Raw genomic sequence first — 26,778 nt, forward strand, 5'->3', positions numbered from 1 at the left:
TAACCTGAGTCGCATGGCTCCGACTAAGTGGAAACAGTAAAAATCAATATAGGTAAACATGGCGATGCTCATACCAGTGTCACGCTTGCCCAGGCATATACTGTACTGGCCAACAACACCCTTTTGCTTGCTGGTTTCGCAACTCCCAAATTTATAGAGGTTCACTTCATACCCAATCGGGGGTTAATATAATATACATCTTAAGGATGCAAATCCACGGGGTTAAGGATCAATGACCGAGGGCGAGGACCTTTGAGACTATAAATTCATCTGGGAAATGCTACACCAACACCCGCTGGAGGGCACGATCAAGTCAAATAACATAAATGGCGACAGAAAATTGCTAAAATACTGCTAATAAAAATATCCGCGCCAGCATCCACATGCATTGCAAAAAGAATGATAAACCAAGGAGAATCGTTATGAGACAGGACTTGGGTTAGAGCCTGTCCTTCCATGATCAAAGTCATCTCTCACAAGTGACTATTCGTCGGGATTGTACAGATTCTGGTTCAAAATTTTGGTCATGGTAAACATATGGACTCGGTCCTGTTTGAAGACAGCACGCATGGCATCATCGCATCGAATTTGGCGACGGTCACTGGGATCTTGGAGCTCGTTCTCACGAATGTACTGCCAGACCTTTTTGACGGTTTGCGGCCGCGAAAGCTGAGTTTATATTAGCAAGGAAAGCATAACGGAAAGATCGGCTGAACACACTGTGATTTCTCCCAGAAGCGCAGAGAGGTTCCGAAAGGTTCAAGGGTTTCTATGGGAGTGTCAGTACTGCCGGGCAGCGCTAGATAGATGAGGCCGATACATACATGGAATCCAGTATTCCGGTTTACCTCCTTCTTCTCCTTGGTCTCTGAGCCTGAGCCAATATCTGAATCATCCTCTGCCCTGACCCTGGTTGATGTCTTTGCCTTCTTGGTCTTCTTCTTAGGAGCAGCCGCCCGTCGTGAGTTTCCTCCCCGAGTTGGTCGCGCGCGCGAGTTCTCCTCAGCTTGGAGTCTTGCTGCGAACATCGCATCCGCATCAACATCATCGGACTTGTGTTTCTTAGCTGGCGGCGATGCGCTGGCGGGCTCGGAAGTGACGTCGCTGGAAGCTTGGCGCTTCACCGGGGACGACGAAGGAGGCGGGGATGGCACTGCAGCAGAAGTTGAATCGCCATCGCGCTGGCCATTGCTTGTAGTGGTTTCCTCGGGCGACCCGACACCATTCTGCTCGGCGAATCGGTCGAACCGCTCCATGATGAGCTGCTTGATCTCCGTCTTTGCAGATTTTAGTAACACTGCTTTACCACAAATCGCCAACAGCACAAAGACACCTTGGCGTAACATATCACGGTGATTGACTGACCTTCTGCGGAGTGAGATCATAGCCAACGGCTTCCTGGAGACCTTTGCGAATCCGCTTCTCAGAGATGGTGTTGAGATCACTCTCGGCCAAGATCGTGTCGATAATTTCGGTATATTTGTCGCGCATTTCGGACGATACTATTGCGCATATTGACGGGTCAGTTCGGAGGTCCTTCGAAGAATCGGTAGTTGGCACCGGGGCAACGCCGAGGCCGTTAACTTACACGGCATCTTGTACTGGATCACGAAGATAATATGACAGGTAGAAATGTAAGCTGTGAGAGCCACGGCGTGCAATTGGGAGCTTCACTAAATGCGTAGGACAATATGGTGGTCAAGGGAGAGCTGTCGCCGATCGGAGCTGTCAGGTGGGCTATACTCAAGTCGCACTGGCGCTTAGGACCAGCGGGGCATTGAATCATACCAACACAAATGAAAGCCAAAATAGACAGCAGGGAAAGATATCTTATAGAGGCAGTGCACGAAGATATGGTCAAACAAAGAGAGAGCAATATTAGAGGAGCGCAAACAGCTTCAAGTAGAGCACTATCATGATGCCCAGGTGATCCTGGGGAAGTGACTAAGCATGTGCTGACTCAGGGCTGACTCAGTCATGGAGCCCGGCTCGCACAAAGAATTGGCCGCCCGCCAGATTTGTGCTGCCCGAAAATCCATCAGGACGGATTCCACCGATCTTTTCCTGGACTATAGACGCCTCCGGTACACCCAGCATGGCGCCCAGTTTCGATACACTGTCCGAGCAGGACCTCCACGAGGAAGAGGAGGAGGAGATTGATTTCTCCGGTGAGTGCAAGATTTCTTTGTGTTTGTGTGCCCCTCTCTAACGCGTCGTCTAGATCTCAAGGCGCAATATGAAGTGAAGGTCGAGGAGGGTCTGGACACATTTATTGTCATCGACGGCCTCCCAGTAGTCCCCGAGGACAGCCGACAGAAACTCGTCAAGTTCCTTTTGAGAAAACTCAACTCCGTCGGCAACACCTCCGAAGATGCCGTGTTCATGCCCGTCAACGACAAGAAGATGACCGAAGGGTGCGTATTGGATAATATCTGCGATTAGGAAGGCATTTGGTTAACCTCTGGAGGAAATAGGTTCGCCTTTGTCGAATACGAGACCCCCGAGCAGGCAGTGGCTGCCGTCAAGCAACTCCACGGCGTTCCCCTCGATAAGAAGCACACTCTAGCCGTGAACAAGTTGATGGATATTGAGCGCTATGGTCGTGAAGGTCGCATCGATGAGGAGTACCAGGCCCCCGTTATGGAGCCTTTTAAGGAGAAGGAGCACCTGCGCTCGTGGATGGGAGATCCCAACGCCCGTGATCAATTCGCCCTGTATCGCAATGACAAGGTTGGTGTGTTCTGGAACAACAAGTCCAACCCACCAGAGAACGTCGTCGATCGCCTTAACTGGACCCAACTTTTCGTCCAATGGTCCCCCAAGGGAACCTTCCTTGCCTCCGTCCACCCCCAGGGAGTCCAACTTTGGGGCGGCGCCTCCTTCTCCAAGCAAAAGCAGTTCCCTCACCCTTACGTTCAGTTGATCGAGTTCTCGCCACTTGAGGGCTACTTGACGACGTGGTCCGCACGCCCCATTCAAGTCGAGGAAGGCCATCCTCTACTGACCTACGAGGAGGATGGAAAGAACATCATTGTCTGGGATATCGAAACTGGCAAGCCTCTCCGTTCGTTTGTCTCGCACGACTTGGCCGCCCCTGCCGCCGTTGAGGGTGATGTTGCCCCCAAGAAGAAGGTCCAGTGGCCCGCGTTCAAGTGGTCCGCCGACGAGAAGTACGTTGCTCGTATGCTCCAGGGCCAGTCCATCTCCATCTACGAACTCCCCAACATGAACCTCCTCGGCCGCACATCTGTGAAGATCGAGGGTGTTATGGACTTTGAGTGGTCCCCTGCCACCGTCAGCCGCGAGGGTATCAAGCAGTACGAACAATTGATGTGCTTCTGGACTCCTGAGATCGGCAGCAATCCCGCTCGTGTTGGTATGATGAGCGTTCCCTCCAAAGAGGTTGTCCGTACCCGTAACCTGTTCAATGTTTCCGACGTCAAGCTTCACTGGCAATCCCAGGGTGCCTACGTCTGTGTCAAGGTCGACCGTCACTCCAAGTCAAAGAAGTCCATGGCTACTAACTTGGAGATTTTCCGTGTTCGCGAGAAGGGTGTGCCCGTGGAGGTTGTTGACAGTCTGAAGGACACCGTTATTAACTTCGCCTGGGAGCCCAATGGATCCCGATTCGTTGTCATCACAAACGGCGAGGCAGCAGCTGGTGCTGCCGTCCTCCCCAAGACTTCTGTCTCATTCTTCGCCCCCGAGAAGAAGGGCCACCCCGGTGGTAACTTCAAGCTGGTGCGGACTATCGAGAAGAAGACCAGCAACGGTATCTACTGGTCACCCAAGGGCCGTTTCGTTATCGTTGCCACCGTCCACTCCCAGACCAACTTCGATCTTGACTTCTGGGATATGGACTTCGAGGGTGAGAAGGTCGAGGCCGAGAAGGACCTCGCCGCCAACCTTCAGCTCATGAAGACCGTCGAACACTACGGTGTTACCGACATTGACTGGGACTCCACTGGTCGTTACGTCGTCTCCAGCGCTAGTGTCTGGACTCACTCGGTAAGATCTATCTGCTCACGTTATCTAAACTATCATACTAACTACGTAATAGATGGAGAACGGCTGGAACATGCACACCTTCTCTGGCACCACGCTCTCAGAGAACCCCACCGAGAAGTTCAAGCAGTTCAGCTGGCGCCCGCGCCCCGCCACTCTCCTCAGCAAGGAGGAGCAGAAGCAAGTGCGCAAGAACCTCCGCGAGTACTCAAAGGAGTTCGACGAGGAGGACAAGTACGCCGTCGACATCGCCAACACCGCCGTTGTCGAGACCCGCAAGCGCGTGCTCAACGAGTGGGTCGCCTGGCTCCGTCGCGAGAAGGAGCTCATGGCCGAGGAGAAGGAGGCCTTTGGATTCCCCCGAGGATGCCGACTCACCCAAGGCCGCCCGCGACGCTCCCCCGGTTGTCGAGGACCAGGGCGAGACCGTGGTCGAGGAGATGGTGGAAGAGATTATCGAAGAGACCGAGGAGGTCATTGGTTAATGAATCCGTCTTTTCCATTCTCGCAAATAATGTGTTTCCTTTTGTTCCTCTTTTTCCCCTGTTTCGCTGCTGGCGTTTCGCTGTGCCTGAACCCAGCCTTCTGTCCCCTTGTGTTTCTTTTAGGTTCCCTGGGCAAGCCCAGTGAGGATCGGGACATTCCAAAATTCAATAGATCGAGCGGTGCGCCTCCCGATGAAATGTGCAATGTGGATAAGCATGAGAGATGGCTACGAAACCAGTTCTTAGCAAAGTTCATTGTATTTCCTTCAACATACGTTTTCATGTATAAAGCCCCATCCCAATCCCCAGAGTCCCCAAGGCAACAAGCATCATCCCCAGCTTCGAGTCAAGTCCATACCTGATCCCTCCACCAGTCGATTGATTCTGACTCCCAACAGTAGTAGAAGTAGCCGCATTCTCCGACGGAGACGTCTCAGCCGCGCTAGTCGTCGTCGAAGACGACGAGGTAGAAGTAGAAGTAGATGAAGTCCTATCCCTCACCTGAGGCAAAACATTCTTCTTAAAATAAGAATCATGCGCCCCAACTACATTGCCAGCGGGCGTATACTCGCAAACAACATACCACCCCTGAGCGCGCGCATGTCCTTTTCCTTCTCCACGAGGTGCAACCCTCATCTTAACAAGGCCGTCCTCATCCGACTCTCCAGTCTCATTTCCATTTCCATCGCCGAAATCGACATTGACATCAACATCCCGCTTGTCGTGCGTATACCCACAGTTCACAGCTGCACACCCTACCTGCGTGGTCGCCTTCCAAACAAGCTGTGTGAAATGCCCCGTTTCCTCTGTGAACCCGGTTGGTTTACCGAAGTTATACATGGCTCCTTCGTCGCCCCAGGCGATGACAGCTGCGGAGGCATTTGCATAGCCGTAGGCTAGATTCTCGCCATAGGGACTATGCTGCGATATAAATTAGCATGGTACTCATTCACATGGGATGTACTCTGGGGGTAGGGATAGGACAACGCACCGAATGCTTCCATATACAAGCATCCGCCCATTTCTTCGAGTACTCAGCTAGAGTATCATTCCACGAGAGTGGGTTTGCATCGTGCGTGGCGCGGTATTCATTCGTCATTTCCAGCACTGTATCCTTGAACTCGCTGAGGGAGGTGTAGGAGGCTGCTGTTGGTGCTGTTGGTGTGGCGTGTGTTGTTTCTGTTGCTAGAACTGTTACCCAGACTGTTTCTTGGGATTTTGTGATTGGTATTGAGAGGAGAGTGAGTAGTGGGAGGATGGACAGCCATCGGGTTGGAGTGAAAAGCTTCGGTTGTGACATTGCAGTGGTGAGGGTATTTGTCTTGCCCCTGGGACTTTGAGGTATTATATTTGAAGTTGAGGATTGCTATCCCATGCTTTTGGATAGATGGGATAGAAGGAATACTGTAGATCTGTGATCTGGATCTGAGTCTGGGGTTGGCGTCTTAAGCTGCGACGAAGCGCCGTGAATGGGAAACAATAATTGCCTTTCTTATTGTCAGGGTGTCGTTCAATTGCTGGGGTTCTATTGAGACTTCAATGACGACAAGTCAGAACCGTGGATATCTAGATATCGTCAGGTACATCATCTCGGAGGTTCGGACTGCGTACCTGCAACTGCGATCTACGGTCGGGAAATAAATCTGGAGTGGCTTCTGAAGACATTTCTATTTATGCTTGTCTGATACAACCTGACCGAGTGACTGGATCGGAAAGTCTGGATGTCGTTTCAGGTGCAGCGCGACGTTCCAGCAGCCGCCGTGGTTGACGTCAGATGTTACTTAGGGCTGCAGATTGTCCAAAAACAGCCAACTTGACTTATTTGACTCTTTTGTTGAATATTTAATTACTTGATTGTCTACCTTGTTATATTGTTCAAATATATAACTGTAAACTTGAAGCAACGCATTCGAAGTAAATATAATTATGTAAGCTACGCCAACATGCACGAATACGCTATGCAATCCCCTGGGTATCGTATGAATCCATCTACATCACATTGCACCCAATGCCATACATGGCTCGTTCCACATCCCTCTTGACCTGATACCAATCGGCCCGGCGCTCCGCGAATTCATAAACCTCCTCCACGCGCCAGATTCCATGGAACCGCTCAGCATCAGCGATGAGAGTGGCCAGTTCTTTGGCGTGACCTGGATCAACCAGGTAAATCTGTACAAGTTCACGGAACGCCGTGAAATAGAGCAGGAGCTCGTTGTTTTTCAGGGTCTGGATATACTTGAAGTAATGGTTCATGTCGCTAAACCCGGTCAGCTTGATTATTGACGTAAAAGAGAGAAGGGGCACATACCTGATCAGCTTCAGTGAGCCCTCTACACTGATGCGCTGTCGCTTGAGGTGTTTACAGAGAGCTGTAAAGAGGCGGAGTCCGACTTCTTGGTTAAACACGTCTAGTGTGCTCTTGTCGGTGCTTCCCACGAGCATCTGCGTATGCGATGATACTACGTCTACTACTGCCGCAGCGACTTCACTGATGCCGACGTCCATGGTCTGTCGGTGTGGGTCGGCGGAAACACCGGGATTGAAATCGGTGGCTAGTTGCCTTGTTGCCAAGATGTAGTCCACTTCTTCCATGAGGACGTCAATACCCTTGTTCAGGCCAGCCGCGACCCGTTCGTCGAGCATCTGTTCGAACTTCTTCTTCTCTTTTACGGCTGGATCTAGGAAGTCGTTTCGATCGGTAAGTCTGGTACCGATCAACTCCTGCTCGTAGAATACATCCATCATCTGCAAGATGAGGTCACCGACGTTGACCAGCTCCAAGAATGTCACGAGAGGCTCGACTCCGGATTGGTCTCGTTCCCCTTGTTCGCGGGGTCGGTAGTTGGAGAGATGGCTGACTGCTTTGTCGAAGCCGACGATGACGTGTCGGTGTCCCAAGATGCGGAGCAAATTCACAAAGATTGCCTGGCACTGTCGCTTAGCTGCCACTCCAAACTCGCCGCCAAGCCGTACAAATTGAGCGGCTCTTTCTAGGCTTGATTTGGCCGAATGGACTAGGCCAAGAGCAATTTCAATGCTGAACAATGAGCGGATACCCTCCATTTTTGACTTCATGATAGCCGCCTTGGCTGCCAGTTCTGTGGTAGGGACTTCTTCAACAACCACCGGGGCGGGTGATGATATTGTCGAGAATCGACTTGGACTCTTCGGCGCCACAGGGCTGTCACTGTTCTCTGTGTCGGGTTTCGGCTCTTCGTTTGTTTTTGCGCTCGAGAAACTAGGCAGGATATTGACAGGCATCATGATCACTTTCTTGAAAGAAGTGAGGAAATCTCGTTTATCGGCCTGACGGTTGATGTTCGACATCAAAAAGGACTCGGTTGATGCCGCTTGTTCAGAGAGCTGCCGGTCCCATTCAGAGACTGTGGCCTCGCAGTTTTTCTTGAAATAATCCAGCTCTTCTGCCAGATACAGATCAATATGCGGCTCATAAATCTTGATCACGACATTATCAAGATATTCATCGAACTTGGTTTCGGAGCTTCTTGTAGGAAGCAAAGCTTCAGAGAGATTCATGCACTGAACGAATGTCATTGATATCGCAGTCAGATATGACTCGATACTGACACGGTGCAACTCGTCGAAGATGGCTGTGAGGAAAGGAAAAAGCACATCTTGCCCGACCTTTTCCATGAAAGTTGATGTCACATCCAACGATGGGGGGAAGACGCGGTTCATTATGGATATCTGCTCGTTGAAAGCAACACTGAGGCGTGTGAAGAAAGCCTGCGTGTGCTCCATTTTTATCTGACCAGACAATCCATCAATGCAGTCAGAGACGCTTCCAAACTCGGACTTTCGGGTCATCAGGTGATTATGATGGATGAAGAGGTCCACGGCAGATTGTCCTCCATTGAGTGTCCACAAGATGTGGGCATATTTTCGCATGTTCCCATCAATGTCGTCTGTTTCATATCCTTGGCGGAACTCATTCAAGGCGGCAGTCTCAAACATGGACATTGTACCCTGCAGATTTTCCAGCCTTTCATCCCATCCTTCTGTCATATCGCATTTAGAAAATGCCAGTAATTGCGCGAGAATCTGCGCTTGGGCCTGGGGATCTTTATATTTGGTGAAAACCAGGTTGTCAGACGACGGCCCACGCCGTGCAATGTCTTCGTAGAAAGGCGACAATGCAGCATGAATCTTGCCGTATTCCTGACGAGCCTCACCCCGGATTGACCTGGCCTGCTTCAGCACTGTCAGGGTAGGATCATCCATCAGGCCTTCCAACATGTCAGTCTGCGACGTCGTATTTACCAACTCAATCTTATCAAATCCATCAGACAGGCTGTTCATATTGCTGGCATCGTCTTCAATGATAATCGCAGGTATCGTTCCGTTGCCACCACCCTCTTCTTGCTGCTCGACGACCTGCTTGTTAGCGACTGTTCCAAAGACATGCTCGGCATGTTTTCTGGCGTCGACTTCGTCCCAGCATCCGATTCGTTTCAGTTTGTGTACCCAGCGGGTGTCATCATAGGCCATCTCGTGCATAAGCTTGCAGGACCGCGCTGCGCGTATCAAATCGACGGGACCGACGTGGTCAAGAATAGAAGACACGATTTCTGTTTGTTCTGTCGTCAGCATTTGTATCGCCAATGCCATGTCCTCATCTCACGTGCCTGCCGGAAGCGCAGCTCGGGAGATGTCTTCCATTGAGGCCATGCGTAGCGAGGCCAGCACATCTCTGCGTGGCGGACCTGCCGCGGTTGGTCCTTTCTTTCCACCTGGCATCTTGTGTTCTTGGTCTCTTCATTGGGAAAAGAGTGTGCTCTTGGGGTGGCCCAGAAGTTGGGGCCAAGGCTTCGGGCCAGCTATCCCGCGGGGTTGTTTTGAGACAATCGGTCTCAGTAAATAAACACAAAGCCGTTGGAGCAGATGTTTAGGCTTCAAGTAGACATATCTGTGTCTAATAACTCGGATCTTCTGCAATCAGAAACATTCCAGAGCTGCATGGTCTCCGCAGTCAGGGTCCAACGCCGCCTCTGGGCAGAACATACACCGCCTCTCCATGGGATGGCTGAATGAGTGAGTGCATCTGCTGGATCCGAATAAGTTATTTAGCCCGGTTGACTAAATGCCAAAAGAACCTCAATCATGATATACTTAATTGTGGCAGTAGGGCTTTGGTACTAAAAAAAAAAACAAAAAAGGTCATGGCTGTGTTAGTCTCAAGATATATATATTTACACCAACTTAGACTAAATTATAGTGTGGCCAAGTACCCATTCTTTTGTACAGCTAGCCTATTGTGTGACACAGAAAAAGAAATACTATACCAAAGCTTCTAAATTATTGAAAAAGAACATAGTGCAATTGCAATTGTAGAATAGTATTGCGTGCGCTTCAGGAACATTCCGGGATATCGCTAAAGTTCGAAGGAACACAGAACCCGTGGATATATCAGCTAGAAGTATAGTATAACTAGACAGAAAACACATTGCAGAGCCTCTAGCATGTCATGTTTCTGTATAAAAGTTGCGGGTTTAGCTTGTATAGCATCCCGGTAGCACCCGAAGCACAAATTGACACAAGAATCAACACGGCCATATAACAGAGAATCCAATCAGCTAGAATATAATCTAAATAGACAACTTTATATACAATTCATTGGAAGTATGAAAGTGTCAATTTCGATGTTCCGAGAGTCGGTTTTCTAGCGCCCGCGTGGACCAATCAGAGTGACCGGGTAATCATCAAGTTCAAGTTTCTTCGACTTCGACCTCAACCTCCAAAGAGCACCTCTCTCCTGTTCATCCCCCTCCCCCTCCCCACCCACCCCTCTCTCGCTTTGGCGATACAGCACCTATTCCCATCCATTCTCAATTGCTTGGAGGGTTAAACTTCGTCATGCTGGGACGTTCGATTCTGCGCGTGTCCAACCGGACCACCGCACGCCAGTCCCTCGGGAAGACCACGGTACGACCTCACCAACCCATTGGCCTTCCTGGAAGAGGACAATCGCTTCTTCGACGTTAAATTGGCCCTTCGATGCCTTCCGTTGCTAATATTCGACAGCGTGCCGCTTCCACCGCCGCCGGCGAGGCCGCCTCCCCCTTCTCCCTCACACTCACTGCTTCCCTCGCAACTGCCGCGGCTGCCGGTTCCGCCGCATGGTACTTCCATCTCTATGGCCAGGAGGCCTTCGCCTCGACACCCGCTGAGGAGGGGTGAGTGATTTCATTCATCAAGAGGATCGCCGTATTTGTTCCGCCGCACCGAGCCGAGAATTGTGCGATCAGGCCGGCAACAACAGTTGAAGCTAACGATTGTCTCTTTCTAGTCTCCACGCCACTCAGTACCCTTGGGTGCATGAGCGCTTCAACAAGACTTTCGATCACGCCGCGTGAGTGACCTCATTCTTATGTTACATTTTTTGCTCTCATCGCACACCCTACTAACACGACCAAAGTCTCCGCCGTGGTTTCCAGGTCTACCGTGAAGTTTGCGCCTCCTGCCACTCCCTCACCCGTGTCCCCTGGCGCTCTATGGTCGGTACCATGCACACCGTCGACGAGATGAAGGCCATGGCCGAAGACAACGAGTACGACACCGAGCCCAACGACCAGGGCGAGATCGAAAAGCGCCCCGGAAAGCTGTCTGACTACATCCCCGCCCCCTACCCCAACGAGGAGGCCGCCCGTGCCGCCAACGGTGGTGCTCTTCCTCCCGACCTTAGCTTGATCACCAAGGGCCGTCACGGTGGCTGCAACTACATCTTCAGCTTGCTCACTGGTTACCCCGATGAGGCTCCCGCTGGTGCCTCCGTCGCCGAGGGCATGAACTTCAACCCCTACTTCCCCGGTACCGGTATGTGACGAATCAATGCGCTCGTGCTGTTTGGCGTTTCTGACTCAGTGTTCAATAGGTATTGCTATGGCCCGTGTCCTCTTCGACGGTGTCGTCGAGTACGAGGATGGCACCCCCGCCACCACCTCCCAGATGGCCAAGGACGTTGTCGAGTTCCTCAACTGGGCCGCCGAGCCCGAGATGGACGACCGCAAGAAGATGGGTGTCAAGGCCGTCGCCCTCCTGACTGGTCTGTTCGCCATCAGCGTCTGGGTCAAGCGCTACAAGTGGGCCCCTCTCAAGACCAGAAAGATCGTGTACAGCCCTCCCATCGGCCCCCGCCGCTAAATGTCGGACCCTTTTTGAGTGGGAAAACGTGAGAGGTTGACGAGGCCTTGTATGATTTGGGGAATTACCATACCACAATCCCTTTGGTACGGAAGTCTCGGAGAGGCCTTTCGTTTTCTTCATATTTGTGTCTATCTATTGGTTGCTGTCTGTTTTGTTAGAACGCTCCCCGAACACCTGTATCTGTATCCTAGATATATTCTTTTTTTCATTTCCTTTCGAAAACTGTGTGCTTCGAGGAGTCATCTGAATTTAATTTCCTTTGTGATTATGATGGATGAATGATTGTGAAGATCCTAGATTCGTGCTATCATTTTGATATAGTACAGTAAGTTCCGCTTTGCAATTGGACCAGTCTTGTATAGTGATTCTTTCAAATTGATCTACAAGAGCTTTATATGCGAGTATCTACCTCGGCACACTCCAATTGGACCTACCTAAAATCCCAATTGACTTCACCAAGCAGGGATATCATCCAGAGTCCGTTCACCATCCCCAAAGACTCTAGCAAAGAAACGATCATAGCTCTTCCACATTCCCGAAAAGAGAACATTAGACAGAGCAACAAGCCATTGCGGACTCCGACCATCAGAACCCGCAAAGATCTTCGACAAAGTCAAAGCCAAAAGAACCCACGGCAACCACAGCGCAAGGAAGATCCCCTTCCCAATCTTCTGCCGCGTAGTCGTAATCCGATACGTCCGAATCTGAGCAAGATACTCCCGGTACGTTTCAGGCAGATCATGTTCCTCCGCCCCGGTCTTAATCAACCCAAGATACCGAGCGGATGGCTGCGCATAATCAGGATCAGGCCGGGAATGCAGACACACCGTATACCACCACGACAACTTCGGACCATGAGATAGAAGCGACGAGTCCCGGCTCTTCAATGACTGCATTTTCAAGCGCGCATCATCAGCAGCAGGCGAGAGAAGTGTGCGCGCCTTGAACGGGGTTGTACTCGGCTGATAGGGGACTGGGTCTGAGGGATCATAGTCCTCCGGGAAAGGGTAACAGTCGATAACGCCGTCGCGGTATCCACGCCCACCTCCCTCGGTAGCAATGATCTTCGCATAATCCGCCAATGTGACCTCATACACAACTCCAACGAGGGGCTTGTACCACCGCCGCTTATGATATCCCGCGCCATGAACCTCGACTTCCAGTGTACGACTCATCAGCGCGGCTTTCTCGGATAAGTATTCACTATCCGAAACGTCCGTCTCGTCATCCTCCAATGGGAAATCGAAATCGTGGGTTGGAGGGGTAGATGGGTCACGGTATTGTGTACCTGCGAAACAGGGTTCTGCATATGGTACACCCGGTAGATCGAACGTGAGTCGCAGTTCTGGGACGAAGACACCCATCTGCGAGAGAGGGTTGATACCGCGGACACCGCGGAAGGTCTTGGATGCTAGATTTGAGCCGTAGGCTAGGTAGAGGACTGTTTCTTCCTTGGCGATTGTATCTGGCACGCCGACGCCGTGCTCGGTGATCTTCTCTGCGAGTCCTTCATCTTGGTCGAGGGAGGCAGCGATGCTAGATGCTCGGCGGCGCTCAATGGGTATACTGGGGATGGGGGAGGTATTGGACTTGTAATTTGGATCCGTGGGTCCGGAGATGGCGCCTGGAAGAAGGGCTCGTAGGCGGGTTAGGGGTGCGATTGCGCTAAATCGGCAGCGTGAGGTGCGCACTGCTTCGTCTGCTTGGGGTGGGAGTTGGTTGCGTATCATTTTGATGGGATATATCGCAATATTGGGCCTGTGACTGGGCTGTATTTTGATCCCAGTAGGTTAGTCAGGGATTAGCGAGGAAACCTGCATGGCTTATAAATCTCGATTTCGTCCTTCGTTTTCATCCGCGTTCGTTCATCTCCGCGATCCATAAGTACTGATTGTGGCGATTATTAATCGCGGAGGACGGAGAAATTGGACGGATTTCGGAGCTTATGTCTTCCGATGAATTGATGTTTTGGATTGCAGGATTTGGGAGAAGATGAATGTTGGATGTTAAAGAGATGCAGTGGAGATGATACATATTCCTGGCTCCAAATCTGGGGAAGCTCCAAGTGGCTTGTGCGAGAGCACGCTATCTTCCACATTTGTCTTGGCTGATTAAGAACTAAATTATCTTGAAGAACAAACCGAGCAACATAATTGAACTGCAGTTATTCATATCGAATGTTGAAAAAAGCATCATGTGATGGTGCCAGAGTTGAGCTTCTCTAGTGTAACTCATCCTGTGCTGCCATCCCATCATCATCATCATTTGTCGATCTACGATGAACGCCATCAAGAACCCTGTTTCAGTGGGTTCTGGCTTCATAGACTCGCGCCAAAAAGACCCAATAACTACCAGAAGCCCAGCCACTACAGTATACAACCGCAGAACCTCAGGGCGCCAGAAGCCGAAAGCTCCTTTACCCCAACCAGGATCAGTGGTTCCTCGATTGAAACTCACCAAGCCAAGGCAGCCCAAGTCGACTGATCTGGAGGTCGATTGGGAGGAGGACTTGCGCCCTACACCAAATGAGACCAAAGGCAATGAAGAAGCCGCTGCTTCTGCCATGGCCAAGCGAGAGATGCAATCGAAAGAGCCAGCTACCTCGGCCAAACGCAGGAAAGCTAACACCAGGAAGAGCGTCACTGCTAAGAACAACAGCGACAAGGGACCCCAATTGCCATTGATTACTCTCAACGCCGGCATTGTGTCTGCAGCTCTAGACAACAAGGCATCTGTCGGATTGGGTATATCAAATGGTGAAACCAGAGGCTCCGTCACAAAGAACATCGCGGAAATTTCCGAGGCTTCCCATCGAAAGCTACCCAAGAAAGATGGCCCCATCGCGAATGTGAATAAAGGCAAACAGCCCATTGTCATTGAGATATCCAGCGGGACATCAGTATCATCCGGGACACCCGCTGATTCTATTGATGAAAGCCGAGGACCATTTCGCGCAACTACCTCGAAAGTCAGTATTAGGGAGCATAGGGCACAATCCCAAAAACAGGCAAACAGGGGAAAAGCTGTTGGTAAGCGACCAACCATTGCATCGAGTTCAGATGGCGACATTCTGGGATCGTCCCGGCCAAGTGCTTCAAAAGTCACCATTCTTCAGGCAAGGGCACAGCCCAAGAGACAAACATGCACGGCCAAGGCTCCTCATTACAAGGATAATTCGGAGCGGCATGGCAGAGCAAAGTCTGTCGGCAGTAAACTGATGCTTGCACTTCATGGAACAATAGTTTCTTCACAAGCTCGGTCAACCACAGAGAATAATTTACTTACTGTTCGCCCTCCCATTGTCCCAATCAAGCCAGTACAGACCGAAGAACCCCTTGACGACCAATCACCGGCGTATTCACTGGCAGAGGAGCCGATGAGGATGCTGGAGGTTGATCGCGTTCAAGATGACACAAAGCCCGTTGAAAAGCGCAAATACCAAGCCAATCTTGATCCCTTCAGCGAGCTGTCCATTGTCCAGTCACATGAATCCAAGATAGAAAACGCGCAACAGACAGGCTTGACCCAAATTTGGGAATCTCTGTCCAGTACACATGGTGATTCCTCTGAATTCGAAGTTGGCAGAGGCTTGGTGGGCGATCAACCCTCAATCCTCGACTACCACATGGAAATGGAGCATCTGCCCGGATTTGCAGCGCTGCAGCCGAACAGATTTCTGCCAAACACTTCTTCTCAAGTCACTAAGCCCTTCCTGAGCCAAGAAGACACGTCATCGGAGGCCTCAAACGCCAAAATTACCGCGGAAATCCAAGAGATCACAACAGCGAGCGCTCAAGGACATGAATATACCCATACCCCCGAGTCTCAGAAGCCTCTATTAACCAATGTAGCCCTAATGGAGCTTGATTCGTCTCCAAAGCCCCCGAAATCAGTACCAAAGACCAGCATTGTTGACAGCAACGGTAGCCCCCGACTCATGCCCAGGCAGACCAAGAATGCAGATGTGCCTCAACTTGAATTGGAAGACGGCCCCGACCACAAAGAAGAGATCAGGGTGCCTGACACTAGTCAAAGTCAATACAGCCGCAGCTCCTGCGATCTGGCTACCGAGGATACATACGAGAGTCTCGTGTGGACCAAGTATCAGAGGGACATGTTCTTGGAATACGGAATTGAAACCGAGAGACTGAAACAGACGAGACTCGATCCACGGCCTATGTCAGTCAGTCATCCGCCATCGCTCCCCCAGGAAGGTACTGCCGACGCTGTGGACACCGATCGAGCATTGACTTCTTCCCCGAGAACGATTAACGATAAGAAGGCGAAAGCTACTGCATCAGAGAAATGTGGCCCAATTGACAGACTATGGGCTCACAATGCTCCGGAATTGCCTCGGCCAGATATAGAACCACAGCCATCCACAACAGCGCGTGATCCGATGGAATGGATAACCGCCCTAGGGGTGGCACAGAAGAATGCGCACGACTTGCTGCACGAAACGAACTCGGTAAGCTGGACTACAATAAATGTCTATTGGATTGCTAACTGGGCCATACACGTAGCACCTCTCAACCCAGCTCGCTGCAGAAAAGGCCACTATCACTCAAGTCCTGGAGATATACCGCAAGGGATGCAGTCAGATTCTCGATGACCTGTTCAAGGCCCAAGAAGTGCGCATGCAGATGTACCATCAGCAAATGCAATATGTCAAGGGTCAGCATGCTATTATTTGCGAAGACATGGTGCGCGGATTGCAAGAGCTCGACCGTCGAGTGCAACGGAAACCATGAGGATGCTGGGGAAGGTATTTGAGATCGGACTGCAGGGCTATCCAGTCACAAGGATACGAGTTGCATCGTTAGGCACATCATATTTACAGCCCACATCCACATCAGTCCACTTTTATCAATGGGCCCGCCGTGATTGGAAGTGCAACACCGGTCACCGATAATCACGTGGACCGACATCGGTTCGGTATACTTCATCGCTTTGACTCATTCATATTTTAGTCTCAATTCCATTCTTCTCTTCAGCTGCTCCCCCAGTTTCTTCAATTGCTTCAATTGATTCCCTGTCGTAGTTGTTCTCCTTCCCGCCATGTCGGTGAGTCAACCCCTCATTGATCGCCCTTTCCCCCTCTGACGTCGCCAACACAGTTCTTCATTGACAACCCTAATGTGGGTAACCACAGCCACTTGGAAGACTCTCGAAGTAAGCCTGAACAATTGAACTCCCCAATCCCCAATAAACAATTCTGATCTACTCGTAAAGTCCGTGGCTACAACCCGCTCACCCCGCCCAACCTCCTCCAACATGAGATCGCATTGACCGACAAGTCGCGGGAAACCGTCCTGAAGGGCCGTGATGAGGCCGTAGCCGTCGTGCACGGTACAGACACCGAGCGCCAGCGACTAATGGTCGTAATCGGACCCTGCTCAATCCACGACCCAGAAATGGCGCTCGAGTACTGCGATCGCCTGATGAAGATGAAGGAAAAGTACGCGGACGACCTGCTGATCGTGATGCGCTCGTACCTTGAGAAGCCCCGCACAACAGTCGGCTGGAAGGGCCTGATCAACGACCCCGACATCGACAACAGCTTCAAGATCAACAAGGGTCTCCGGATATCGCGCCAGCTCTTCGTCGACCTGACCAACAAGGGCATGCCCATTGCCAGCGAAATGCTCGACACAATCTCTCCCCAGTTCCTGGCCGATTGTCTGTCCGTCGGTGCGGTCGGTGCCCGTACCACCGAATCCCAGGTCCACCGTGAGCTGTCGTCTGGTCTGTCCTTCCCCGTTGGATTCAAGAACGGTACCGATGGCTCGCTTGATGTTGCGGTTGATGCCATTGGCTCTGTCAAGCACCCTCACCACTTCTTGTCCGTCACCAAGCCCGGTGTCGTCTCCATCGTCGGCACTGTCGGTAACCCCGACTGCTTCGTCATCCTGCGCGGAGGCAAGAAGGGCCCTAACTACGATGCTGCTAGCATTGCCGATGCCAAGGCCAAGCTTAATGCCAAGGGCATGCGTCCCCGTCTCATGGTCGACTGCAGCCACGGTAACTCCGAGAAGAACCACAAGAACCAACCTAAGGTTGCTGCTATCCTTGCTGAGCAGCTTGCCGCTGGCGAGGATGCTATTATGGGTGTCATGATTGAGAGTAACATTAACGAGGGTGAGTACTGTTCCAATATCGTGGCGAATTGTCCGTTCTAACCTTTCATAGGCAACCAGAAGGTCCCCGCAGAGGGCAAGGCCGGTCTCAAATATGGTGTCAGTATCACGGATGCTTGCATTAACTGGGAGGATACCGAGTCCGTGTTGGAGGTTTTGGCTCAAGGTGTTCGTGCTCGTCGCGCGAAGACGCACTAAATTTGGACGCGGATGAGTTCTCGGATTTTAAAAAGCGCCTTTTATTAGCGTGTGATAATGGATCAAAAGTTTTCGTTCTCTTCTCCTGCACTTTATTTCTAAATTCTCCATGTTTATTTGTTTGTATCATGACTTGTAAGAGGAGTGATATTTGTTTGAAGAACTAGATGTTTGGTTATAGGAGAGCACACCGGACACAAGCAACCAACCAGAAGATATAGAGTGACAAAGCATCATATGGATGAAGGCGTCTCGACCGCCGAGGGCTTTAATGACAGTTCGATAAGCTCTCCAATCAAGCTCAACTTGTGATTCCCTTTCGGAAAAAGGGGAATCAATAGATAGACCTATATTAGAAGCCAGGTTAGGGAATCTATCTCAGGACAGAGAACTCGAGCCATTGGGGCCGTGGTCGCAAAGCTGGGACTTCGGTGAAAAGAAACAGTGCCAATGGCGGAGGTCTTATTGGCTTGAGCTTGTAGATATATTAGTAGGTCGGCTTGATTTAGGCCATTTAGAATGGGGTTAATGTTGCCTTACTCGGAACATAATGTCAAGCACCAGGTCTGTTGTCTGAAGACAAGGTGATAGAGTAGGATAAAAAGAGTAGGATAAAAAGAGTAGGATAAAAAGAGTAGGATAAAAAGAGCAGGACCAAGAGGACGATGAAGACGTAGAGGATGAAGGAAGAAGAAGAAGAGGAGGAGGAGGAGGAGGAGGAGGAGCAGGATAAGATTAAGAGTGAGGTGAGGTAAAAGTAAGGTATAGCGAAGAGGAAAAAGGCCAAGAGGAAGCGAGTTTCTAGAGGTAAACAAGGGGATAGAGAACGGCAACCTTAAGAACTCCACTCAATCGGAAATTACCCAGCGATTTCTATAGATCTAGTTTTCAGTACTGCTGTAGTAGCCACTATCAAATATAAACCTGAACCGGATGCTTGGACAAGTGTACTGGCCTAGACGAGCGACCGATGTGAAGACGTGGGCTGAATCATGCGACACCTGTCAGAGATTTCCTCGCAATCCAAACGGGCCAACGCGTCGGATTCGAGAATTTGAACCTCTGAACATGATTGATATGGATTTCCTGGGGCCGATCAACTCAACCTGTGAATCGATTGTCAGACCAAGAGCCTAGATATACAAACCCTGAAAGAGAATGTCTGGCAGTGGTCAAGTGTCTAGCGGAAGCTCGCTGGATGGTGATGGGAAGTAAACATCCAGTTTTGATCCACTCGGATCATAGTGCTCTGAAGACTATTCTCTCAAAAGGATCTGAAGGCAATACTCGGATGATTCAATGGGAGAGTCGATTGAGTGAATATGATTTTATCGACTCCCCGTCTATAAGAAGGAGATCCTAAAAGAAACAAGAAGAAAATGCGTAAAAGACATATCCATGTTCTGTACTAATGTGGTATATATGCAGCAATGAAATATAAAAGCATCTCCCAAATATCAAAACATAACAATATAGGATATCAAAACAGAAAAGTCCACCTAGATCCCTAACTCAGGAATCTTGAAATCCAATATACAAGCCGCAAAAGAAGTACGACGAACAGATGGGTCCTGCTGCACACCATGTACACCAGCAGCACAAGGCTTAATCAAGCCCAACCCATCAACAACCGACGAATGACGACCAGCACCATACCGACCAGCGAACCCATCCCCCAAAACCTCAGCCTTTCTCTTCCGTGAAGGCCCCAGTCCAACTCTCGGAACCTTCTTAGAACTCTGAACACCCCCATCAGCCCCAATCTTCAAAGCAGAAACAGGAACGGAACCAGGCCCGAAACCCCCAGATGTAAACGTATCAATATCAAAAACCGTCGCCCGCCCATCCCCCCCAAAAGCCCAAACCCTCACACCCCCCTCAGAAGACTGCAAAGAAAGCTCAACAAGCCCATCAACAGTCCCAATCTCCTTTCCATAAATCTTAAACGGCCACATCGTAGCAGTAGGTTGATAAGAAACGCTTAGCAAACACTCCCAATCCTCACTCTGATTCTGAGCAAGACCATCCCGCCGTTTCGGGGATCGGTCTGCATCAATATACCAATCCCGGGCCAGGTCACTGTCCCCCATAACACCATCTCCTTGGCGCTCGCGTTCTTTGTGGATGACGTTGTATACATCCAGCGGGATGGAATAGAGCACGATACGGTTCCCATATGCGGCTACAACGCGCAGACCCCAGCTTAGATCTGAGCCTGCGGTGAAGGTCGTTGGGATTGGTGGGTCTTTTGCTGGAGTTGGATTTGCGAATGGGGGTATGCAGATGAAGGCGCGTGTGAGGCTTGTTGGGCCGCCGATTGGGGTTGAAGAACCGATGCAGAGAAGGCTTGTTCGGGGCTCTATGAACATTATGTGGAAGCCGTCGTTTATGGGCACTGCGCGGTAATGGTGGCAGTGGGTTGCGCGGACGAAGCTTCTGGATGGAGTGTGGGGGATTCTGCGGCGGCTAAAGGATTGGACGTCGGCTAGGAAGTGGAATTGGTTCTTTGCTTGGGGGTTTGGGGAGAGGGTTGGGGATTGGAGGGAGGGTGTTGGTGATGGAGGACATTTGCATTCGTGAGAACCTGGTCCGGTGAGGGAGGAGATCAGGCGGAGTTCGTTGGGTGATTCTGGGGAGCTTGGGAGGAAGTGGAGGATTTCGGAGGGTTGGGGCATTGGGAAGTGTTTTCTTTGTTCGTTTCTCCTTGGTTCGTTCACGCTGTGGATTTCTACGCCAGCTGCGCAGCCGAAGCCGACGAGATGTCGGCCGGGACATAATGCTATTGTTCGTGGAGGGGCGTCGGGTGTGCAGACGTTGTAGAAGAAGTGACGAGATGTTGAGTCTGCTGTTGGCATTCGTAGGAGCTGTGATATTGGATACTGGTGTGCATCCTGTACAGCTGAAATGCTGTTGGCATGAGTCTTCGTGTTCGGTTCTTCGGAGAAGGCCATATCCAAGTCACAGATCATACCAACTCGATTGCTCAGCAGAGCGGCAACAGTGAAGCGAGGCGTGCTGGTGTCGATGGTAGCCGATAAAACCTCGAATGGACATGAAATGCGTGAAATGGGAGCCAAGGCAGCATCAGACATATCAGTTGGAGATGCTGACTGACATTTCCGACCCAAAAGATGATAGACATAGATCATGCAGCCGTTGGTGACAAGCAGATAATTGCTGCAACTGCTAACACTAAACGTCGAAAGACCCTTGCTCTCCTTGAGCACCGGCTGAAGCCGACTCCCTCGAGTCTTGCGTGGTGCATTGTCTGAAAGACCTGAAAAGTCAACCGTGGCGGTTGACAGGAAGCCAGGCTTCTCGACGTTGAATCTTCGTCCAGAGAGGAGACACTCTGTGGCAAAGCGGCGGCTCATTCTCCAGGCTTCGCTCTCATCTGAGCGAGGGGAGATAAGCTTCTTTTGACGGTCTTGTAACCATGCATTCCACCACCCTGCCCTTCTTAGCATGGTTTCGAGTAGCTTGTCGTTGAGACTGACTCGCATCCATTGCGAGCATGTCCGTCGGGCATTGTCGAAGTCCCGGGGTGCCAGCATGAGGAAGATGTCCAGCAAAATCTCAGGCGGTGCGCTGTTGGCAGCTGATTTTGTCGGCTTGGTCTTTCGACTGGACTTAGGCACAGGTTGGTCGTTTGTTGGTGACATGCGTCCAGTTTCCCTCTCATTGAGGGTTGGGTGTATTAATATTCTTGAGTTCCGCTTCTTGTGTGCAATGGAATCATGTTGTAGCATATGACCGGCATAGCCATGACTCGACCTCAAAGAGGGCATGTTGATATCGCCTTTTCCCGCCTTCTTTTCTCCGATTAGACCATGTCTTGGAGAGGAAGCAGTTGATATATCGGTGAATCTAAGGCGATAGCAATTCAATTTTTCGAAGCCCTCTCAACGCACATACAACCACTTTGCTGGTTAAATCACCGAACAAATGAATATACAGTTGGACAGTGTATATAGCGATGCAATCAATCTAGACCATTAGTAAGCTAACCGATCTGCACCACTGAGCCTCAAGTTGCCTTCGTAGATAATGTTCCGATTTACCACTTATAAAGAAAAGCCCTCGAACTTTTAAGAGGAAGTATCGTGGGGTTCGAACAAGTATGTAAGTGCAAGGTTGTATTGTCTGAAAGCGGGTAGGCATATAGTTAAAATGGGACTGATTCGAGGGCGAGGCAAGGGTCGACTCTAATTAAACGCAGAGTTTTGCCATTAAAATTAATTTGAACGGTTCTGACGTCGATACTTAACAAGGATACATAACATATAAATATATTACTACTTACTTCTTATTCTATTCAAGGCTATACGGCAGCGCACCACGCGGAAATCCGAAGAGTGGAGCCCCGTCAAGCGAACAGATCACTTGCAAACCTATCTAGGAAAGTAAGACTGCATGAACATATGTCCATTCCACTGTGGGAATGGAGGCAACGGGCAGCGGGCAACGGAGGCTCTGGATTAGGCCTTTCAGACCCATGGTTGAGACACCAAGCTTAACTTTATGCATCAGTGGGGGCGAGACAGCGAAACAGTAGTATAGACTCTCGCTGTCACGATCGTATGCAACTCTAACATTCCAGAGGATCTCAGCAGAAGAGAAAGAAGAAAGAAGAAAACAAGCGAGGAATGCCAGATGCCCGGATGCAGCACATGAACGCCTTGGCATTCGACCCTCACCGCTTACATGCATAATGTCTCTGACCGTGTGATGAGAGTCGATATTGAAGATGACTATTTAGTTGGGCGCCCGCGCTTCCGACATTCCTCGTTTTTCAAGGATTATTTTGTTTTGTGGTTGTCTTTGGCGGGTTTCAGCTCCTCACCGCATCAGAGACAACTGTGCCATCCCCCGCTGCCCTGGAATGCTGCCATGTGGACCCCTGAGGGATTCCAGAAGCCGGGGCTGCCGTCTGTGTGAGAGGTATGTCCGCGCTGGGGGTTGGAATTGACTTGTGGTATCATTCGAATGCGAAAAAGGGCGTGGGAGAGACGGTGTGTCACTTTTCAGGGTTGGTTGGTTTCAATAGATCGCAACCTTGGATATCCCTGGCTTATATGTTGCCTGAGGCTACATTGGTGTCAGCCACCAGAATATTCTGTTTGACCTGGACATGGTTAGGCGTACACGTCTACGCAAAATTCTCAAGTTCAGGGGGCAAATGTCTTATCCTTCACCTTCCACTTTGGTTAGACTGACGGGTTGACCCCGAGCTCAGACACTGCCACGTTTGCCATGAACTTACTTTGAAACCAAGAATGTGGAAGCAAAGAGTAAAACTAGACGAGCCGACACTTGTAACCGACATATCTCGGACAAGAGATGCCTCTGGGAAAATCATTTTTACTTTTACTTTTACGTATGTAGGTACAGTATGTCTAGATGTCTAGCAGGCAGATGGCTCGACATATCACATTGTAGACCGTGATGCAAGTACAGATCACCAATATCATACAGACTCCTGTTAAATTTGTCATGTACAGTATGAGTCAAAACGAAAGATATGTAGATTCAAATAAAACTCAATACTGCGCGAGAGGGGAATAACAAGAGGGGGAGGTTAACGCAACAAAACAGAACAAAGATGCCACACGGGGATATCATAACCATGAAAATATATCAGAAGAGATGAGTGAGATGCGAACAAGGTGTCAGGGTCGTATATCGTGATGGGGTCTGAAAATTATGCAAAGAAAGAATGTCTCTAGGGAAAGTTCGATATAGAACAATGCTTCAATAGAAGCGTGACGTTCCAGATCAGACATTGGGCGTCTGATGAGCCTCGAAAGCCGACGCACCATTGCCTGGAGAGATGCGGTGAGGAAGCCAGGCAGCATGCAGGGGCAAAATAAGACTCGGGTTGACGTACTTCTTCAGCCGCAGCTCGAGGTCATGTCCGCCAATACGAATCGGGAGACTGTCACGGTCCAAGCCCGACGGCGGTGAGAAGGATGATGAAGGGGAGGGAGAGATATCGCCACCACCCGGTTGGTCTCGGTTAATGCTCTTGAGGGCAATGAACTTCATTAGAGGCTCGTATGTCCGTCCGAACCAGTATGTGAACCAAACGGTGAAGCCTAGAAGTGGCACGAGGAGCAACGAGCGAGTGATGGCTCGGCGCAGGGCTAAAACGCCAATCATGGCGAGCTGGTGGACTACCAGGCCGACAAATACGCGGTTGCAAATCATGGGCCATGCGCGGCCGGTGGAATGCTGCTGATGGTCCATGGCGTACAAAAGTTGGTATTTGTAAATGAACTTGCCAACCGTGAAGTAGATCAAGCCAAACAGGCAGATCAGCCATGAGCTCGGGAAGACACTGTACACCACGCAGATGACCAAAATCAAGATCGTTTGCGGGATGGAAAATCCGTAACTGAACTTGGGAGGTGTGTTTAGCTCCGCGTACTCTCGTGGTGTGCGGGCCGATAGGAACTGGAGCGGGTATAGTGCGACACTTCCAAACTCGAGGAGCCTAAAGGGGAAAAGACCCAGGCCTTGAAGGATCAAGAGGTTAATGTAAAATGGCGCAAGACCTTCGAGAGATTTTGCGAGGGCAAATGCAATTGTCGTGGAATCTTTGAACGCATCCCGGAGGTTTTCCCAGAAACCGTAGAAACCACTAGCCGTTCCGAACACTGTGAAAAGCAGGAAAAGGTTGAAGAATGAGAAGAAGAAGTTCTTGGAGATGATCGATAATTCAACATCACCGCGTGACACCATTCCTTGGTTGTTCGAAAGCCCTGCGAGTATCATTAGCCATTTGAACACAAAAGGAGCGTATCCCGATATAAAACTCACACTCGTAGACATAAGGAACCGCAACTGTCAACAACGAGAATGCGAGAGTCGGCAAACCAGTCTGAACCAGAGACTTCAGAATTGTGTGCTCTTGGAGGAACTCTGCAAGCTGGGGAACAATCTTATGAAGGGTTTCCAGCTCCAGCAATGATGCGATAGGAACCAAAAGAACGGACCAGAAGACGGTCAAGAATCCAATGACGACGGTAATGGACCATGACTGAATCATTCGTCGGGACCGAGATAAGTATGTATTCTTCCAGATAACATCCGCCGGCGCCGGAGCAAGTCGAGCGAACATTTGCATTGGGTGCGGATCAAGGATCGCTTGTACGAGCATTTGAGATGCAGCAATAGACTCCATAGTCACAAATGCAATCTCAGTAGCAGGGTATTCTTTCTCGCGGGCGTTTTGGATATATTCATCTATCTTGCGCAGCTTCTCCTCGTAGTAGTCGATTGCGTCGATCATCCGGAAGCGAAGCTTAAATGGGCCATACCAGATGCGAATTTTGGGTCTCTCGTTGGAATAACTAGAAACACCCCGTTCGGACTCTGATAATAACTGAGACCGTTCGTTGTCATCGTCCTGCACGTGCTGGTTGGTCAAAGGCAAAGTATTCCCATCGCTTTTGGGCCGCTTGTAACCAAGATGCTTCGTCCATGCCCGCTCGAGTTCTCGAATAACCTTCAGTCGCTCGTCCATCAGTTCGTCCAGTTCGCGCCACTTTCGGCAGATCGTGATACTTTCAACTTTGCCAACACGCAAGCCTTCGATGAATTCTTTTATCTTTTCCTCGGTTCCTAGGTCTTGCGGAACTCCGGACAAGCGAATCGTGCGATCAGTGGTGCTGGTCTGATTACCGAGATAGGTTTGCCGCGTGCGAATGATTTGGTTTGTCTCCTGGAGAAGCATATAGAAAGCCAAGCCGCTGAAGACGTAGGCAAACAAGACATAGATCCATAGGTATCCAGGGTCGGTGACTGGCTTGTCCTTTCCGAGACCATCAATCCCATTGGCCGTACTGTTGTCAGGAAGGTTGTCCCATCCCGGAACACCATATTGGCCAGTGTATTTGTAGTGTAGCGGAAGAATAATTGCGACAGCGAAGATAAAGACGGCTAGAAGGAACCGAATAGCAAACTTGAAGAATGATAAGAACTATCCAGAAACAGGCGTTAGCAACTGTCAACCACCCGGAATCTTCAACGAAAACATACCACATAGGCATCCAGGCCTGCGGACTGCAGGACTTCTTCCTCTGTGATTCCATGGAGAACAGGGATCCAACCGAAAAGGGTATTCGGAAGCTCAGGTAAGCGCGAAGCGGCGTTCCGTTGTCGTCGTCGGGCAGCGTACAGCTCGGTCCATTTTGGCCGTAAGATCTATAAACATGCATCCCGTCAGCGAGGAACCAGAGAGCCGATGTCCACAAACAGCTAAACACTTACACAGAATGTCAAGAAGGCACCTAGGCCAAGCGCAGAGCTAATCACGAACTGCGTGTACAGATCGCGCTGCTCCTTCAGTTGATCTTCCCACCGCCTCTCGCCTCCGCCATCGGGCTTGTCGGCGAGCGCGGTTAGCACAGCGGTAGCCGTTGATGCCGTTAAAGACATGGCTTTGGGCTCAAAGAGGCTTTACACACCGAATCTCCGTGGTGAAATTGACGAGCGAGGGGCTGTCGGAGCTAGTGGTTGATCAAGGGCATGCGGCAAGAATTCCGTTGATCGGAGAGGGTTGGGTGCAATCGACTGACGTCAGGAAGATCGGAGGTCCAATATCGGGACCGTCTCGATGGCTGGTTGTAATTCGATGCGATTTGTTTGCCGAGTTCGAGGAGATTGGGATCGGTAAGTTGGCCCCTTTGTTTTTCTGCTTTTCGTAAACCGTCAATGACGACACCCCTGCATGTGGATGAGTCATCACCTATGTGCCGGGCGCCTGTCGAATTTGCATGAACTAC

The 26,778-nt window shown here is 50.4% G+C and overlaps 10 protein-coding genes across 10 annotated transcripts; 4 read left to right on the plus strand and 6 right to left on the minus strand.

Moving 5' to 3' along the window:
• Nucleotides 1-140: 140 nt before the first annotated feature.
• Nucleotides 141-1,955, minus strand: N7446_003742 (SWIB/MDM2 domain protein). Its single transcript, XM_058512491.1, has 6 exons — nucleotides 1,789-1,955; nucleotides 1,589-1,709; nucleotides 1,366-1,502; nucleotides 825-1,277; nucleotides 719-769; nucleotides 141-669 (listed from the first exon to the last, which is right to left on the minus strand). Exons 2-6 carry the CDS (start codon nucleotides 1,593-1,595, stop codon nucleotides 484-486), a joined length of 834 nt encoding a protein of 277 aa, XP_058373820.1. The 5' UTR covers nucleotides 1,596-1,709; nucleotides 1,789-1,955; the 3' UTR covers nucleotides 141-483.
• Nucleotides 1,956-2,095: 140 nt separating this feature from the next.
• On the plus strand, nucleotides 2,096-4,495 carry EifCb (translation initiation factor eIF3 core subunit b; the record flags this gene model as incomplete). The annotated part of the gene is made up of 4 exons (XM_058512492.1): nucleotides 2,096-2,168; nucleotides 2,222-2,414; nucleotides 2,475-4,008; nucleotides 4,061-4,495. Coding segments are annotated over 4 exons (2,235 nt in total), but the record flags the coding sequence as incomplete, so codon positions are not given.
• Nucleotides 4,496-4,769: 274 nt separating this feature from the next.
• N7446_003744 (putative extracellular SCP domain protein Pry1) lies at nucleotides 4,770-5,790 on the minus strand (the record flags this gene model as incomplete). The annotated part of the gene is made up of 2 exons (XM_058512493.1): nucleotides 4,770-5,411; nucleotides 5,482-5,790. 2 exons carry the CDS (start codon nucleotides 5,788-5,790, stop codon nucleotides 4,770-4,772), a joined length of 951 nt encoding a protein of 316 aa, XP_058373822.1.
• Nucleotides 5,791-6,479: 689 nt separating this feature from the next.
• On the minus strand, nucleotides 6,480-9,251 carry N7446_003745 (uncharacterized protein; the record flags this gene model as incomplete). Its single annotated transcript, XM_058512494.1, has 3 exons — nucleotides 6,480-6,750; nucleotides 6,802-9,082; nucleotides 9,140-9,251. The coding sequence occupies 3 exons, from the start codon at nucleotides 9,249-9,251 to the stop codon at nucleotides 6,480-6,482; spliced, it is 2,664 nt and encodes an 887-aa protein (XP_058373823.1).
• Nucleotides 9,252-10,367: 1,116 nt separating this feature from the next.
• N7446_003746 (ubiquinol--cytochrome-c reductase catalytic subunit CYT1) lies at nucleotides 10,368-11,654 on the plus strand (the record flags this gene model as incomplete). The annotated part of the gene is made up of 5 exons (XM_058512495.1): nucleotides 10,368-10,436; nucleotides 10,536-10,687; nucleotides 10,801-10,863; nucleotides 10,930-11,327; nucleotides 11,386-11,654. 5 exons carry the CDS (start codon nucleotides 10,368-10,370, stop codon nucleotides 11,652-11,654), a joined length of 951 nt encoding a protein of 316 aa, XP_058373824.1.
• A 455-nt stretch (nucleotides 11,655-12,109) lies between these two features.
• Nucleotides 12,110-13,387, minus strand: N7446_003747 (uncharacterized protein; the record flags this gene model as incomplete). Its single annotated transcript, XM_058512496.1, has 1 exon — nucleotides 12,110-13,387. The coding sequence occupies one exon, from the start codon at nucleotides 13,385-13,387 to the stop codon at nucleotides 12,110-12,112; it is 1,278 nt and encodes a 425-aa protein (XP_058373825.1).
• A 548-nt stretch (nucleotides 13,388-13,935) lies between these two features.
• On the plus strand, nucleotides 13,936-16,408 carry N7446_003748 (uncharacterized protein; the record flags this gene model as incomplete). Its single annotated transcript, XM_058512497.1, has 2 exons — nucleotides 13,936-16,125; nucleotides 16,181-16,408. 2 exons carry the CDS (start codon nucleotides 13,936-13,938, stop codon nucleotides 16,406-16,408), a joined length of 2,418 nt encoding a protein of 805 aa, XP_058373826.1.
• A 307-nt stretch (nucleotides 16,409-16,715) lies between these two features.
• On the plus strand, nucleotides 16,716-18,217 carry N7446_003749 (3-deoxy-7-phosphoheptulonate synthase; the record flags this gene model as incomplete). The annotated part of the gene is made up of 4 exons (XM_058512498.1): nucleotides 16,716-16,721; nucleotides 16,775-16,829; nucleotides 16,890-17,795; nucleotides 17,847-18,217. The coding sequence occupies 4 exons, from the start codon at nucleotides 16,716-16,718 to the stop codon at nucleotides 17,990-17,992; spliced, it is 1,113 nt and encodes a 370-aa protein (XP_058373827.1). The 3' UTR covers nucleotides 17,993-18,217.
• A 1,274-nt stretch (nucleotides 18,218-19,491) lies between these two features.
• Nucleotides 19,492-21,780, minus strand: N7446_003750 (F-box protein; the record flags this gene model as incomplete). Its single annotated transcript, XM_058512499.1, has 1 exon — nucleotides 19,492-21,780. One exon carries the CDS (start codon nucleotides 21,778-21,780, stop codon nucleotides 19,492-19,494), a length of 2,289 nt encoding a protein of 762 aa, XP_058373828.1.
• Nucleotides 21,781-23,767: 1,987 nt separating this feature from the next.
• N7446_003751 (putative DUF221 domain protein) lies at nucleotides 23,768-26,431 on the minus strand (the record flags this gene model as incomplete). Its single annotated transcript, XM_058512500.1, has 4 exons — nucleotides 23,768-24,753; nucleotides 24,812-25,973; nucleotides 26,033-26,197; nucleotides 26,264-26,431. 4 exons carry the CDS (start codon nucleotides 26,429-26,431, stop codon nucleotides 23,768-23,770), a joined length of 2,481 nt encoding a protein of 826 aa, XP_058373829.1.
• Between the last annotated feature and the right edge of the window lie 347 nt (nucleotides 26,432-26,778).

Source organism: Penicillium canescens (assembly GCF_028828765.1).
Source record: "Penicillium canescens strain IBT 15451 chromosome Unknown utg000003l_segment0_segment0, whole genome shotgun sequence".
Lineage (NCBI taxonomy): Eukaryota > Fungi > Ascomycota > Eurotiomycetes > Eurotiales > Aspergillaceae > Penicillium > Penicillium canescens.

Excerpts from the sequence above, each read along its gene's own strand:
- N7446_003742 (XM_058512491.1), bottom strand. Across the intron at positions 770-824 it reads ACCGGAATACTGGATTCCAT|AAACCCTTGAACCTTTCGGA; the intron begins GTATGTATCGGC and ends ACACTCCCATAG. Across the intron at positions 670-718 it reads CTTCTGGGAGAAATCACAGT|CTTTCGCGGCCGCAAACCGT; the intron begins GTGTTCAGCCGA and ends ATATAAACTCAG.